We start from the raw sequence: 14977 nt of genomic DNA, 5'->3' as shown, positions 1-14977 counted from the left end.
GACAGCTCTTGCTGATCGGAGAGTGGGCTCCTTCGCAATGGTAGCAGTATGCTGGGTTTGGGCAATCCGTGTCCTTGTCGAGACTATGTTTTTGCGAACAATTGAAACACACCGCTTCGCTCGAACAGTGCTTACGGGTGTGTCCGTAGGCAGCGCAGCTGCGGCATTGTAGCACGGACGGGTAATAAGTTCGAACGTTGATCCGAAGCATACCGAAATGTATATGTGTCGGCCTTTTGGTTCCTTTGAACGTGAGAATAAGAAGGGGTGTGTTCTTAATAGCGCCGGTTTTCTTGTCCTTACTTGTGATTCGTTTAATCTCAGTGACACCTTCATGCGACAGTTCCTTTAACAGATCACTATCATCCCAGTCCTTAGTATCTGGCTCAAAGACTACTCCTTTTGTGAAGCTAAGAGTTGGGTGGTCCACTACTTCTACGCAAGTTCGGTCAGTGTCCATAAGATGAGTCATCTTGAGTAATTTGTTGTAGATTTCAGGTGATTTCGTACGCAAAACGTAACGGCTACCGTTTGCTTCCTTGACTGCAGTAACTAAATGCCGGTTTCCGTGGCCGACAATTGAGTAGACAGATCGCGAGATTAGGAAGGGATTTTGAGGAAGGGGTGGTCGTTTTTCATCATTATCAGATGCCGCTTGCAAAAGAAGTATGCGTAAAATCCCATCATTCTCATTATTGGCCATCCACGCTGGGATCGAGCCTCTGTCGTCCGGTGGATCTGGATCCATGCATGCCATGACCTCTACAACTCACAACACTGGAGCGATTTCAACGCTACGACAAACAGTATTTTCAGGTACTTTTCTACTCGGGTTACCACAGAATGTAAATAGAGAAGGATTCGGCTATGTTTTCGGAAAATTTCACAATTTCTGCAGCATAAACGGACCAATTCGGATTGAAATCCGTAAAGTGGTGATCACTTCTGCAGAACGTTTTGTCCGAATAAATTTACGGAAGAATTTGGCAATAAATTCGATTAAAAATAGTCTTGCACTATACAAAGCGCGTGTGTACACGAGTGGGTACCCGATCAAAACTGAGCCGATTTTCGTTCATATACTAATCGCCCTATTGTTGCAACGTCGCTTATGGGAGTTTTTGCTGGGCATCAGCCGATTTCGTAGGTCTATCAAATAGGGTGATGAGTAGCATGATTGTGTAGGAACCGCCTTATTCGCCTGATTAGTAGGGGGATAAAGTTGATGAAATATTCGACTTTCGGCAATTCAATAGGGGTATCAAACGAGCTATTTAGTATTAACCACCCGACTTAACAGCAGATTTGATTGGCCTCAAAAATCGATTGTTTTTTCTACCACCCAACTCAATCGTACTAAATAGCCGAATTATTGACCGCAAAAATCGATTGTTTTCCTACCACCCTACCCAATCCTACTAAATAGTCGGATTGATTGACCGCAAAATAGAACCACCCGACTAAAATAAACCTGCGAAGCCATATTTAATAGCAGTATGGACTGGACTGGAGCGAGTCCAGTGGAGATTTTTTTTATGAGAATGCCGAAATCTTTGAACTTAGCCGATCAGGAAACGACCTGTCTTGCGAAGAAGCTTGAATCCAAGCACCGCATCTAGAAACTGGCCCACGGTGAGGGCGGCGGAATTCATAAACGATGCCTCCATCATAGGCATATCAGGCAAACGTCCGGGAACTTGGTCAGGTTGAACGTCGTTATAACGGAACCGATAGAAACGCGCTCGCCACTCTAATGAACCGCTGATGAGCACCGACAAGGCCTTCCGTGCTGTCGTGGGCCAAGCTTTCCCATCGATAAACTCCATACCACAACAGATGTCAAAAACTAATTCAGTTATGTATGACCATTCTATATATACTTAATATAGGCTTAAAGTATGCCAAATAAATATATAGAGTCCTACTAAATTGACCGATCCTCCTCGATAACGTAGATCAACTTATTGTGCCACTAAATCATACGTAATTGTGTGAGCTTACAAATCAGCCGATTAAGTATGGCACCTATTTCATATTCAAGCGTAGCCCGATTAATCGGCAAACTAAATACACGGATAAAAAAGGCTACTAGTTGTTATACAAATTCGTATGGTTGCCTCTTCCATGCCAATCATTTTCAATTCAACGTGCCATTTTACTTGATCAACATCGATATATACGAACAAATCAGCGTTGCTGTAAAGTTGTTTTGGCTATCGAGGATTTCTCATCTGCTCATCGCTATAGGGTCATTGATTTAGTAAGGTGATTCGTAGCCAGACTAAATCGGCACCTAACTAACGGCGTGTTCGTAAATTGATTTTTTGGCTGATGCATCGATTTTTTTGGGAGATGTCAAATCACCTTCCAATGCTTTTGCATACAGTTTGTTTAATTTACGAACGCCAGCATCGATAGAAAAAATCACTTCGATAGAAAAAAAATCAATTTACGAACTCGCCTTAAATGTTTATGTGAACGGCGAAATTTTTCATCAGTCAAATTTCCTATCGGGAACCGGATGTGTTTGCGCTATCCATTTTATAAGCAGTAGAATTTTTCCGTGTAAAACTGCATTTTGACGTTTACTCGCACAAATTAAAAAAAGACATTAAATTTTCTATATTTCTATAGTGCCCCTGATGTAAAAAAATTTGTAGGACATTTTTAATTTACAATTCTTAATACGATATTTTACATTTCTTTATCGTAAAAGCAATCTTTCGATTAGGATGACGATGGCACAAATGACATCAATCATTAAATGATCAAAGTGTGATGAAAATTTTGATTTTGCTGTTGTGTAGATTATTGATTCGAATTGTGTACTTCCTAAACAAATTTATCAACGTGCGTAAATTGCAACAATTTCTAGAATATTTAGATGCTTGTGAAGAGCTGCTTGAGGACATGAACAGTAAAAGTGGTTCTCGGAGAGATTCCGCAATTGGGGAGTACACGTTTCGACCATTCGAAGTCAAAAGAATCAAACACAAAAAGAGTTCTGCCGGATCTACTCCTTACGCACGGAGTGGCCATCGTATAGTTTGTAATGATTCAGCTGTGTTCTGCTTCGGAGGTTTTAATCCAGTCAACGATGAGGACGAGAGCTCTTGCTTGTTTCAGGAGTTGTGGAAGTTTAATATGATTACAAAAGAATGGACCCTACTAATGGGGGCGAGCGACGATTTACCTCACGAATTGGCCTCGAACGCAATGGCAATGCACGGGGATAATTTGATAGTAAGTTTCAAAGCATACCAAGAAACAAAATGTTTAATGCTAATTGAATTCGTTTTCGAAACAGATTTTCGGTGGAACAGGATATCCATTCGGACTTCAATGCTCCAATCGGTTGTACGTTTATCAATCAAGAAAAAAATCTAAAGAGGTGACGGAAGTAGAAGTAAGAGGAGACTTACCACCGGCTCAATACGGACAGGCCATCCTCTATCACGATGGTCATTTATACACAATAGGTGGTACAGAAGGTTTCGACTACACATGCGACGTATTCAGGTATAATTCATACTAAGATCGCTTGCAGTACTTTTGATCTTCAAGTACTTCGGCTATTTTTTAACCGGGTTTAAATGTTTTATTTTTATTCCAGACTGAATATTGTCACAAGAACCTGGGAGTGCGCCTATGCGTGCAAGCCAAATGTCAGAGAAGATCCTCCTGGCAGATACCGACACGAAATAGCATTCGACGGAGAACGGATATTTATTATAGGTGGTGGAACGAGCGATTCTGTGTTCAGTTTAGCAACAATTCCAACGTATGACTTAAAAGAAAATGTGTGGTCTTATACTGAAACGAAAAGAGATCCAAGTTTACCACCACCCGGAGTTCCGGCTGCCAGAAAATGTCACTCTTGTGTTCAGTACCATACCGATAATGGAATAGAAATAATCGTAGCCGGAGGCTATGCTGGACGATCTCACTTCGGAGACATTTGGAAACTAAACTTATCAACGTTCGAATGGCGCTTGATGCAGAAATCATCTTTGCCATATCCTTTATTTTTTCACGATGCTGCATCAAGTAGTGCTGGGTGCATGTACATTTTTGGAGGAATTAAGTTTAGCCGTAATGCACGAGTTACTCAGATGAGAACCAATGTAGTCTTTAAAACCTGGATGACTATTCCCAAACTAAGCGAAATTTGCTGGGAAGCGATGTTGCATTACTATCCAGGGCTACCGGAAGTGAAAAGAGAATCTCTGCTTGAATTGGGAATTCCAATAAAGTTTGTACAGAGGGTTCATGATATCTAAATGTCATGTAAATATTTTTCTAGCCTCAATAAACAGAAATTAAATTAAAACACAAGATTGTTTTTTTTCGATGTGTTATCAGTGTGTGCACTTATTGCTTGTTCTGCGAGCGAAGTGGTCCAATATATAGAACACAGGGAAAAGCCCTGATCGAGATGTGAGTGAACGCTCGATTAATCCACCAATTAACAGTTGATTTGATTCCCGGTGAATTGTCATGCTCCTTACATTATATTCTTATGTCGATCTTTGCAAATAGAACACAAGAAATCAGATTACTTTTTGGGTAACAGATGTCGTTTCTATTGTTGTGTTTTTCGTTTAGATTGGCCTGAGGACCGAAGCCTCATATCGCCAGTCTGCTTCCTTTTGTCAATTGACGGTCATTTGTCGTTTCTTTTATGAAGTAAAATTTCACTTATAAATTTTAAATCTGTCCAAATTTCACTTATCATAAATACTCAAATCAAAACAATGAGTAAAATTTTAGGCACCAAATGTTTCTATTTTTCAGAATCAAGTTTTAGAATTTAATGTGTATACACCTGAGTTAATCATTCCTATACATCCTAATCAAATACTACGCCTGATGTCATTCTCCATTTTTGTTGGGCGTGTACGAACGTCAAAGTTAAATTGCCCATCCTAAAATTTAATTTTAAGTAATGAAGTTATAAACTTTATCTTATTCTGTAATCGTTTTAATATGGAGCTGATACTACTGAGTGCCTTATTGTCACTACAATTATGTTTTGTGTGGGGTAAGTAGCGATAAACATGAAATAAGTTACGCTCATAACGATAACCTAGCTTAATTTAGAAAGCAGTTTACTATTTTCAGTAGAAGGTACTGGCGTCTGAAAACACCAGTTGGTGATTATTTTTAGTATTGGTTATTGAAAACTCGTAGCATCAAATGAAAAAATTGATTTTTATCAAATTGGTTATTCGCACCTGTTTGATTCATCAAAAAATGTGCTATAAAAATTTACAATGGTGTTGGTGCAGCACTAACAAACGACCACATTCAACTTCAAACTCAACCGGTTGTTTGTAAACAACACTGATGTGACTGATGTGAGGCAAGATTCCCGATAGGAAAATCATCCTTCTTTTTCAGAAGTCCAGTTGGGTTTTGTCGCTTTGTAGGATGCGTCGATCGATTTTGCTATCCCTTCATCCCAGTATTTTTTTTTGGTATTTATTAATCCTATCATAAGTACTTATCGGTCAGTTGTTGCTCGAAAATTTTTGGAAGCTTTGTTAGACGAAAGCCGATGAATGATTAAGCTATAGCATTAGGCTCTTAAAATTAATATAAATTCAACTTTTTAACGTGCCCATGCTTTTTATAGGACAACATAACTTTGACGATGTAGAACTTAGCCAGGAATTGGTTTGGTGCGTTACTAGTGAACCAGAGTTATACAAATGCCGGAACTTCACAGTCGCTCTAGAGCGTGATCGCGCTCTCTTTGACAATTATTTCATGGATGTAAGTTGTCATTTTGCGTTCGATCAGGACGAATGCATGCAACTTATAGATGATGGTAAAGCACATGCCATGACCCTAGACGCTGGAGAGGTATACACGGGTGGACGACATCATTCTCTAGTACCTATTATGCAAGAGGGCTACGATGGTGGTTTTACGCAATATTTTGCTGTGGCTGTCGTTAAAAAAGAATCTCTCAGAGATGTGACAAATCTCAGGCATTTGAAAGGTAAAAAAGCTTGTTTTGCATGGGTTGGAAGTCATGCCGGGTGGACAATTCCTATTTACACGGTGAGCCTTTTTGTTCGAAATCATTTTTTTTCTTTAGTGTTTTACCTAAATACCTACATCATTTGTAGCTTCAACGGGAAGGTGGCATGGAAATAACTGATTGCAATAATCACGTGAAAACAGCAACAGACTATTTTGGATCTTCATGCGCCGTGAATGCTTTGATCGATAAATATAATCCAATTGGTGATAATTCTGACAGGTAATATTTTGTCCATGTTGTCAGAAGCATTGGATTGGCTTTTTATTGTGTAAAAAACAACAACATTATAATAAACTCGCTAATTGATTTATATTTGCAGATTATGTGAACTCTGTACTGGGAAAGTTAACGGACAAAGATGTACTCCTAAAGATCCGTATGCTGGATTCGAGGGTGCTTTCCGTTGTCTTCTGGAAGCTGGGGATATTGCCTTCGTAAAGCATACTACAGTAAATGAAATGGTAGACAGTGGCCTAATTCATGGTGTAACAGTAGAACAGTTCGAATTGCTTTGCAAGGATGGAACCAGGCAACCCATTTCCGAATATCGCCAATGCAACTGGGGACAGGTACAGTCGCACGCGCTTGTTGTTTCTTCAGCTAGGACAACTGCAGAGAGAAGGAGATACAAAAAGTTCTTTACGCAAGCCGTTAATTTATATTCTACTAAATCGAAACGCCAAACCAATGGCACATCTACAGATGAAAGGTTTCGTAATACTGGCGATCGTTTCAATAGCAATACGCGATATGACAATGGTCGAAATGAAGATCGATATTACGCAGGGAATCGTTTCTTTACCTCAACAACAACTGATCGATATGGTTTTAACCGTGACCTCAACGACATACAAAACAATGATACACAATTTTACGAGCAGTTTGATTTATTTGAATCCAGACGATATGGGAAGCAGCTGAATCTCATGTTTCAGGATACTGCTCGGTATTTGGCTCCTATCGAAGAGAATAACCAAAATTTCCAAAGCTATCTAGGTGGGGCGTTAAAGCAAATCTACGATGTAAGAGCTTGTCCTGTTAATCGGATGATGCTTTGTGTTACTTCAGAGCCAGAAATGGAAAAATGTATTAAAATGCGGGTAAGATATTCAGTGTGATTGTCGTGTATTTGGCGAATATCTATAAATGTCAAATTATTTTGCAGACTGCTCTAAAAGCTCAACTTATTAAACCGGATATGCACTGTTTGAAAGCTCATTCACACATAGATTGTATGCGCCACGTCAACTCTGGGCAAGCGGATGTAGCTGTATTTGATGCAAGCGATGTCTACACTGCAGGCCTAAAGTACGACCTTTTGCCTTTCATGTCGGAAATATATGATCTTGGTCGTCCAGAGTACTACGTAGTAGCAGTTGCTAAAGAAGAAGACCCTGATACAGAATTAACATATCTAAAAAATAAATACACCTGCCATTCAGGAGTAAATACGGCTGCAGGTTGGGTCTACCCAATGGCATATCTCATTTCGAATGGTTGGATTCGTCCATATGGCTGCGATAGTATTCGGGCAGCCGCAGAATATTTTACTAAATCTTGTGTTCCTGGAGCGATAAGTAATGAGTATAACACAGGTGTGCCTTATGACAATCTATGTGATTTGTGTCACGGAAGTAGTTTTCGTTACTGCCGACGGGATGCTTCTGAAGATTATTATGGAAATACTGGAGCCTTTAGATGTCTTGTTGAAGGTGGAGGACACGTGGCATTTGTGAAACATACTACTGTGCTGGAAAATACTGGTGGAAAAAGACGAGAATGGTGGGCTAGAAATACTCTGCCTGATGATTTCGAACTTTTGTGCCCTGATGGAACTAGAGCTGAAATTAATGAGTATAAACGATGTAACTTGGGTAAAGTCAAATCCAACGCTATTGTTACTAGAGGAGGACAAAATTATAATGCCACTCAATTGAACGCATATATTAATTTATTCACGTATGCACAACAGTTCTACGGCAGAAGAGACGCTGACGAGTTCAGGTAAGCAAAAATTTTCACATAAAATGTATTGAATGTTATAACAATTTATGTTACAGTTTTAGTTTGTTTTACTCCAATCCTCCTTATCATGATTTGATATTTTCGGACGCAACACGAGAGCTTCGATTGGTACCCCGAGATAAACGTTGGTTCGATGCATATTTAGGCCAAGATTTCTTACGAGCTCGTCGAATTACTGATTGCCATGCAGGTGGGAGCGTGTTAAAATTGCACTTTAAAAGTTTCGTAATTTTAGTGATAGCATCGATTCTCCATAGAAACATGTAGAAGTGTTTTTAAAAACTATGTATAATTATTCCGTCCAGCAGATTTATTCAAACTGATTTGTAAACTTAACCTGGGGTAGCATGTTTTATCCCGTTCCGTCCTTTGAATGTTTCATTAACAAAATAATGTGCATGTTAGACATTGAAACCCGTGCAAAGAATCTCTGATACTAAAGTATTATATTTTTATAAATTTATCTCTGCAGCCAAAAACTGAAGTTCGTCTATTCCAGTTTAACATGTATGAAATTCCATCAAATTATAAGAATTTTATATAATAAGCTTGTGTTTTTATTATTGAAAGAAAATTCGTTATTAGAAGGAGGTAGGTAAGTAGTATTTTTCATTATGGATATTTAAAACATAACCCAGGCATGTCAAACTCGTTTAAGTTAAGCATTAAAAATTTACTATGACGTAGAAGGCCGCAGCCAAAATCAGTTAGAAAACATAACATATAAGCTTTTAATGTTTAACATTCTTATATTATAGTGCATTATATCTATTGCCCTGATATCAGGGCAGGAAGTTTATTTGTCACTGACACTTTCATTATTGATGATAATTTTTTATCAGAATCTCGAAAGATGAGGAGTCTTTGTAGCTTTCACTATGGAAAAAAACTGCACACATAAAGGGTGATACGGTCAAAATTGTCAAGGGAAAACGCGAGTAAATCGGTGAAATCGTTTATTTAAAAAATCAAATTAAATTTCTTTTTCAAGTTTAATTAGTATAAAATTCAGGAAAAATATTCAGTTAGGCTTCCGCTTTTCCAAATCCAAATTGCGGGGCCTTTCGCTTAACCCTTGCCATCAGATTTTGTACAGCCACCTTGTCCACCTTCTTCGCCGCAGAAAGCCAGGTTGCCTTGAACTGCTGTTCGTCCCTAGCAGTTTTTTTATCTTCTTTAGGTTCCGCTTGACACCTTGAATTTTTTGAATCTTGCAAAATTTTAAACTCGAAAATTTTTCTGCAAAAAATCATTTTTTTCGATTTTTTTCCGACCGGGGGGCGCGCGAAAAACCTTGAATTTTTAGAATTTTGCAAAATTTTAAACTCGAAAATGTTTCGGCAAAAAATAATTTTTTTCGATTTTTTCCGGTCGGGGGGCGCGCGAAAAACCTTGAATTTTTTGAATCTTGCAAAATTTTAAACTCGAAAATTTTTCGGAAAAAAATCATTTTTTCGATTTTTTCCGGTCGAGGGGCGCGCGAAAAACCTTGAATTTTTTGAATCTTGCAAAATTTTAAAGTCGAAAATTTATCGGCAAAAAAATCATTTTTTCGATTTTTTCCGGTCGGGGGGTGCGCGAAAAACCTTGAATTTTTTGAATCATGCAAAATTTAAAACTTGAAAATTTTTCGGCAAAAAATCATTTTTTTTCGATTTTTTCCGGTCGGGGGGCGCGCGAAAAACCTTGAATTTTTTAAATCTTGCAAAATTTGAAACTCGAAAATTTTTCGGCAAAAAATCATTTTTTTGGATTTTTTCCGGTCGGGGGGCGCGCGAAAAACCTTAAATTTTTTGTTTTTTACAAAATTTTAAACTCGAAAATTTTTCGGCAAAAAATCACTTTTTTCGATTTTTTCCGGTCGGGGGGCGTGCGAAAAACCTTGAAATTTTTGAATCTTGCAAAATTTCAAACTCTTAAAATTTTCGGCAAAAAATAATTTTTTTCGATTTTTTCCGGTCAAGGGGCGCGCAAAAAACCTTGAATTTTTTAATGTTGCAAAATTTTAAAGTCGAAAATTTTTCGGAAAAAAAATCATTTTTTTTCGATTTTTTCCGGTTGGGGGGCGCGCGAAAAGCCTTGAATTTTTTGAATCTTGCAAAATTTTAAAGTCGAAAATTTTTCGGCAAAAAATCAATTTTTTCGAGTTTTTTCGGTCGGGGGGCGCGCGAAAAACCTTGAATTTTTTTAATCTTGCAAAATTTGAAACTCGAAAATTTTTCGGCAAAAAATAATTTTTTTCGATTTTTTTCCGGTCGGGGTGCGCGAAAAACCTTGAATTTTTTGAATTTTGCAAAATTTTAAACTCGAAAATTGTTCGGCAAAAAATCACTTTTTTCGATTTTTTCCGGTCGGGGGGCGCGCGAAAAACCTTGAAATTTTTGAATCTTGCAAATTTTCAAACTCTTAAAATTTTCGGCAAAAAATCATTTTTTTCGATTTTTTCCGGTCGGAGGACGCGCGAAAAACCTTGAATTTTTTTAATCTTGCAAAATTTTAAACTCGAAATTTTTTTCGGAAAAAAATAATTATTTTTCGATTATTTCCGGTCGGGGGGCGCGCGAAAAACCTTGAATTTTTTGAATCTTGCAAAATTTTAAAGTCGAAAATTTTTCGGCAAAAACTCAATTTTTTCGATTTTTTTCGGTCGGGGGGCGCGCGAAAAACCTTGAATTTTTTTAATGTTGCAAAATTTTAAACTCGAAAATTTTTCGGAAAAAATCATTTTTTTTCGATTTTTTCCGGTCGGGGGGCGCGCGAAAGACCTTGAAATTTTTGAATCTTGCAAAATTTCAAACTCTTAAAATTTTCGGCAAAAAATAATTTTTTTCGATTTTTGCCGGTCGGAGGGCGCGCGAAAAACCTTGAATTTTTTTAATCTTGCAAAATTTTAAAGTCGAAATTTTTTTCGGAAAAAAATAATTATTTTTCGATTATTTCCGGTCGGGGGGCGCGCGAAAAACCTTGAATTTTTTGAATCTTGCAAAATTTTAAAGTCGAAAATTTTTCGGCAAAAACTCAATTTTTTCGATTTTTTTCGGTCGGGGGGCGCGCGAAAAACCTTGAATTTTTTTAATGTTGCAAAATTTTAAACTCGAAAATTTTTCGGAAAAAATCATTTTTTTTCGATTTTTTCCGGTCGGGGGGCGCGCGAAAGACCTTGAAATTTTTGAATCTTGCAAAATTTCAAACTCTTAAAATTTTCGGCAAAAAATAATTTTTTTCGATTTTTGCCGGTCGGAGGGCGCGCGAAAAACCTTGAATTTTTTTAATCTTGCAAAATTTTAAAGTCGAAAATTTTTCGGCAAAAAATAATTTTTTTTCGATTTTTTCCGCTCGGAGGGCGCGCGAAAAACCTTGAATTTTTTGAATCTTGCAAAATTTTAAACTCGAAAATTTTTCGGCAAAAAATCATTTTTTTTCGATTTTTTCCGCTCGGGGGGCGCGCGAAAAACCTTGAATTTTTTTAATCTTGCAAAATTTTAAACTCGAAAATTTTTCGGCAAAAAATCATTTTTTTCGATTTTTTCCGCTCGGGGGGCGCGCGAAAAACCTTGAATTTTTTGAATCTTGCAAAATTTTAAAGTCGAAAATTTTTTGGCAAAAAATCATTTTTTTCGATTTTTTCCGCTCGGGGGGCGCGCGAAAAACCTTGAATTTTTTTAATCTTGCAAAATTTTAAAGTCGAAAATTTTTCGGCAAAAAATCAATTTTTTCGATTTTTTCCGCTCGGGGGGCGCGCGAAAAACCTTGAATTTTTTGAATCTTGCAAAATTTTAAACTCGAAAATTTTTCGGCAAAAAATCATTTTTTTCGATTTTTTTCCGCTCGGGGGGCGCGCGAAAAACCTTGAATTTTTTGAATCTTGCAAAATTTTAAAGTCGAAAATTTTTCGGCAAAAAATCATTATTTCCGATTTTTTCCGCTCGGGGGGGCGCGCGAAAAACCTTGAATTTTTTGAATCTTGCAAAATTTTAAACTCGAAAATTTTTCGGCAAAAAATCATTTTTTTCGATTTTTTCCGCTCGGGGGGCGCGAGAAAAACCTTGAATTTTTTTAATCTTGCAAAATTTTAAAGTCGAAAATTTTTTGGCAAAAAATCATTTTTTTCTTTTTTTTCCGCTCGGGGGGCGCGCGAAAAACCTTGAATTTTTTGAATCTTGCAAAATTTTAAACTCGAAAATTTTTCGGCAAAAATCATTTTTTTCGATTTTTTCCGCTCGGGGGGCGCGCGAAAAACCTTGAATTTTTTGAATCTTGCAAAATTTTAAACTCGAAAATTTTTCGGCAAAAAATCATTTTTTTCGATTTTTTTCCGCTCGGGGGGCGCGCGAAAAACCTTGAATTTTTTGAATGAGCGAAAAAAATCGAAAAAAATGATTTTTTGCCGAAAAATTTTCGACTTTAAAATTTTGCAAGATTCAAAAAATTCAAGGTTTTTCGCGCGCCCCCCGAGCGGAAAAAATCGAAAAAAATGATTTTTTGCCGAAAAATTTTCGAGTTTAAAATTTTGCAAGATTCAAAAAATTCAAGGTTTTTCGCGCGCCCCCCGAGCGGAAAAAATCGAAAAAAATGATTTTTTGCCGAAAAATTTTCGAGTTTAAAATTTTGCAAGATTCAAAAAATTCAAGGTCTTTCGCGCGCCCCCCCGAGCGGAAAAAATCGAAAAAAATGATTTTTTGCCGAAAAATATTCGAGTTTAAAATTTTGCAAGATTCAAAAAATTCAAGGTTTTTCGCGCGCCCCCCGAGCGGAAAAAATCGAAAAAAATGATTTTTTGCCGAAAAATTTTCGACTTTAAAATTTTGCAAGATTAAAAAAATTCAAGGTTTTTCGCGCGCCCCCCGAGCGGAAAAAATCGAAAAAAATGATTTTTTGCCGAAAAATTTTCGAGTTTAAAATTTTGCAAGATTCAAAAAATTCAAGGTCTTTCGCGCGCCCACCCGAGCGGAAAAATCGAAAAAAAATGATTTTTTGCCGAAAAATATTCGAGTTTAAAATTTTGCAAGATTCAAAAAATTCAAGGTTTTTCGCGCGCCCCCCGAGCGGAAAAAATCGAAAAAAATGATTTTTTGCCGAAAAATATTCGAGTTTAAAATTTTGCAAGATTAAAAAAATTCAAGGTTTTTCGCGCGCTCCCCGAGCGGAAAAAAATCGAAAAAAATGATTTTTTGCCGAAAAATTTTCGAGTTTAAAATTTTGCAAGATTCAAAAAATTCAAGGTTTTTCGCGCGCCCCCCGAGCGGAAAAAATCGAAAAAAATGATTTTTTGCCGAAAAATTTTCGACTTTAAAATTTTGCAAGATTCAAAAAATTCAAGGTTTTTCGCGCGCCCCCCGAGCGGAAAAAATCGAAAAAAATGATTTTTTGCCAAAAAATTTTCGACTTTAAAATTTTGCAAGATTCAAAAAATTCAAGGTTTTTCGCGCGCCCCCCGAGCGGAAAAAATCGAAAAAAATGATTTTTTGCCGAAAAATTTTCGAGTTTAAAATTTTGCAAGATTAAAAAAATTCAAGGTTTTTCGCGCGCCCCCCGAGCGGAAAAAATCGAAAAAAATGATTTTTTGCCGAAAATTTTTCGAGTTTAAAATTTTGCAAGATTCAAAAAATTCAAGGTTTTTCGCGCGCCCCCCGAGCGGAAAAAATCGAAAAAATGATTTTTTGCCGAAAAATTTTCGACTTTAAAATTTTGCAAGATTCAAAAAATTCAAGGTTTTTCGCGCGCCCCCCGAGCGGAAAAAATCGAAAAAAATGATTTTTTGCCGAAAAATTTTCGAGTTTAAAATTTTGCAAGATTCAAAAAATTCAAGGTTTTTCGCGCGCCCCTCGATCGGAAAAAATCGAAAAAAATGATTTTTTGCCAAAAAATTTTCGACTTTAAAATTTTGCAAGATTCAAAAAATTCAAGGTTTTTCGCGCGCCCCCCGAGCGGAAAAAATCGAAAAAAATGATTTTTTGCCGAAAAATTTTCGAGTTTAAAATTTTGAAAGATTCAAAAAATTCAAGGTTTTTCGCGCGCCCCCCGAGCGGAAAAAATCGAAAAAAATGATTTTTTGCCGAAAAATTTTCGAGTTTAAAATTTTGCAAGATTCAAAAAAATCAAGGTTTTTCGCGCGCCCCCCGAGCGGAAAAAATCGAAAAAAATGATTTTTTGCCGAAAAATTTTCGACTTTAAAATTTTGCAAGATTAAAAAAATTCAAGGTTTTTCGCGCGTCCCCCGAGCGGAAAAAATCGAAAAAAATGATTTTTTGCCGAAAAATTTTCGAGTTTAAAATTTTGCAAGATTCAAAAAATTCAAGGTCTTTCGCGCGCCCCCCCGAGCGGAAAAAATCGAAAAAAAATGATTTTTTGCCGAAAAATATTCGAGTTTAAAATTTTGCAAGATTCAAAAAATTCAAGGTTTTTCGCGCGCCCCCCGAGCGGAAAAAATCGAAAAAAATGATTTTTTGCCGAAAAATATTCGAGTTTAAAATTTTGCAAGATTAAAAAAATTCAAGGTTTTTCGCGCGCCCCCCGAGCGGGAAAAAATCGAAAAAAATGATTTTTTGCCGAAAAATTTTCGACTTTAAAATTTTGCAAGATTCAAAAAATTCAAGGTTTTTCGCGCGCCCCCCGAGCGGACAAAATCGAAAAAAATGATTTTTTGCCGAAAAATTTTCGACTTTAAAATTTTGCAAGATTAAAAAAATTCAAGGTTTTTCGCGCGCCCCCCGAGCGGAAAAAATCGAAAAAATGATTTTTTGCCAAAAAATTTTCGACTTTAAAATTTTGCAAGATTCAAAAAATTCAAGGTTTTTCGCGCGCCCCCCGAGCGGAAAAAATCGAAAAAAATGATTTTTTGCCGAAAAATTTTCGAGTTTAAAATTTTGCAAGATTAAAAAAATTCAAGGTTTTTCGCGCGCC

At 36.9% G+C, this 14977-nt stretch overlaps 2 protein-coding genes across 2 annotated transcripts; both read left to right on the top strand.

The window, feature by feature from the left end:
* Positions 1–2583: 2583 nt before the first annotated feature.
* LOC129755241 (kelch domain-containing protein 10 homolog) lies at positions 2584–4325 on the top strand. The gene is made up of 3 exons (XM_055751630.1): positions 2584–3243; positions 3308–3519; positions 3614–4325. The coding sequence occupies exons 1-3, from the start codon at positions 2779–2781 to the stop codon at positions 4278–4280; spliced, it is 1344 nt and encodes a 447-aa protein (XP_055607605.1). The 5' UTR covers positions 2584–2778; the 3' UTR covers positions 4281–4325.
* A 547-nt stretch (positions 4326–4872) lies between these two features.
* Positions 4873–8621, top strand: LOC129751737 (melanotransferrin). The gene is made up of 6 exons (XM_055747410.1): positions 4873–5041; positions 5636–6066; positions 6135–6268; positions 6369–7149; positions 7215–8053; positions 8110–8621. The coding sequence occupies exons 1-6, from the start codon at positions 4987–4989 to the stop codon at positions 8339–8341; spliced, it is 2472 nt and encodes an 823-aa protein (XP_055603385.1). The 5' UTR covers positions 4873–4986; the 3' UTR covers positions 8342–8621.
* Positions 8622–14977: the final 6356 nt, after the last annotated feature.

This window comes from Uranotaenia lowii, chromosome 3 (genome assembly GCF_029784155.1).
Source record: "Uranotaenia lowii strain MFRU-FL chromosome 3, ASM2978415v1, whole genome shotgun sequence".
Classification (NCBI taxonomy): Eukaryota; Metazoa; Arthropoda; class Insecta; order Diptera; family Culicidae; genus Uranotaenia; species Uranotaenia lowii.
This window is presented reverse-complemented; position numbering and strand designations above follow the sequence as displayed.

Excerpts from the sequence above, each read along its gene's own strand:
- LOC129755241 (XM_055751630.1), top strand. The coding sequence starts at position 2,779 with ATGAAAATTTTGATTTTGCTGTTGTGTAGATTATTGATTCGAATTGTG. Across the intron at positions 3,244-3,307 it reads TGCACGGGGATAATTTGATA|ATTTTCGGTGGAACAGGATA; the intron begins GTAAGTTTCAAA and ends TTTTCGAAACAG. Across the intron at positions 3,520-3,613 it reads TACACATGCGACGTATTCAG|ACTGAATATTGTCACAAGAA; the intron begins GTATAATTCATA and ends TTTTTATTCCAG.
- LOC129751737 (XM_055747410.1), top strand. The coding sequence starts at position 4,987 with ATGGAGCTGATACTACTGAGTGCCTTATTGTCACTACAATTATGTTTT. Across the intron at positions 6,269-6,368 it reads ATTGGTGATAATTCTGACAG|ATTATGTGAACTCTGTACTG; the intron begins GTAATATTTTGT and ends TTATATTTGCAG. Across the intron at positions 7,150-7,214 it reads AAAAATGTATTAAAATGCGG|ACTGCTCTAAAAGCTCAACT; the intron begins GTAAGATATTCA and ends ATTATTTTGCAG.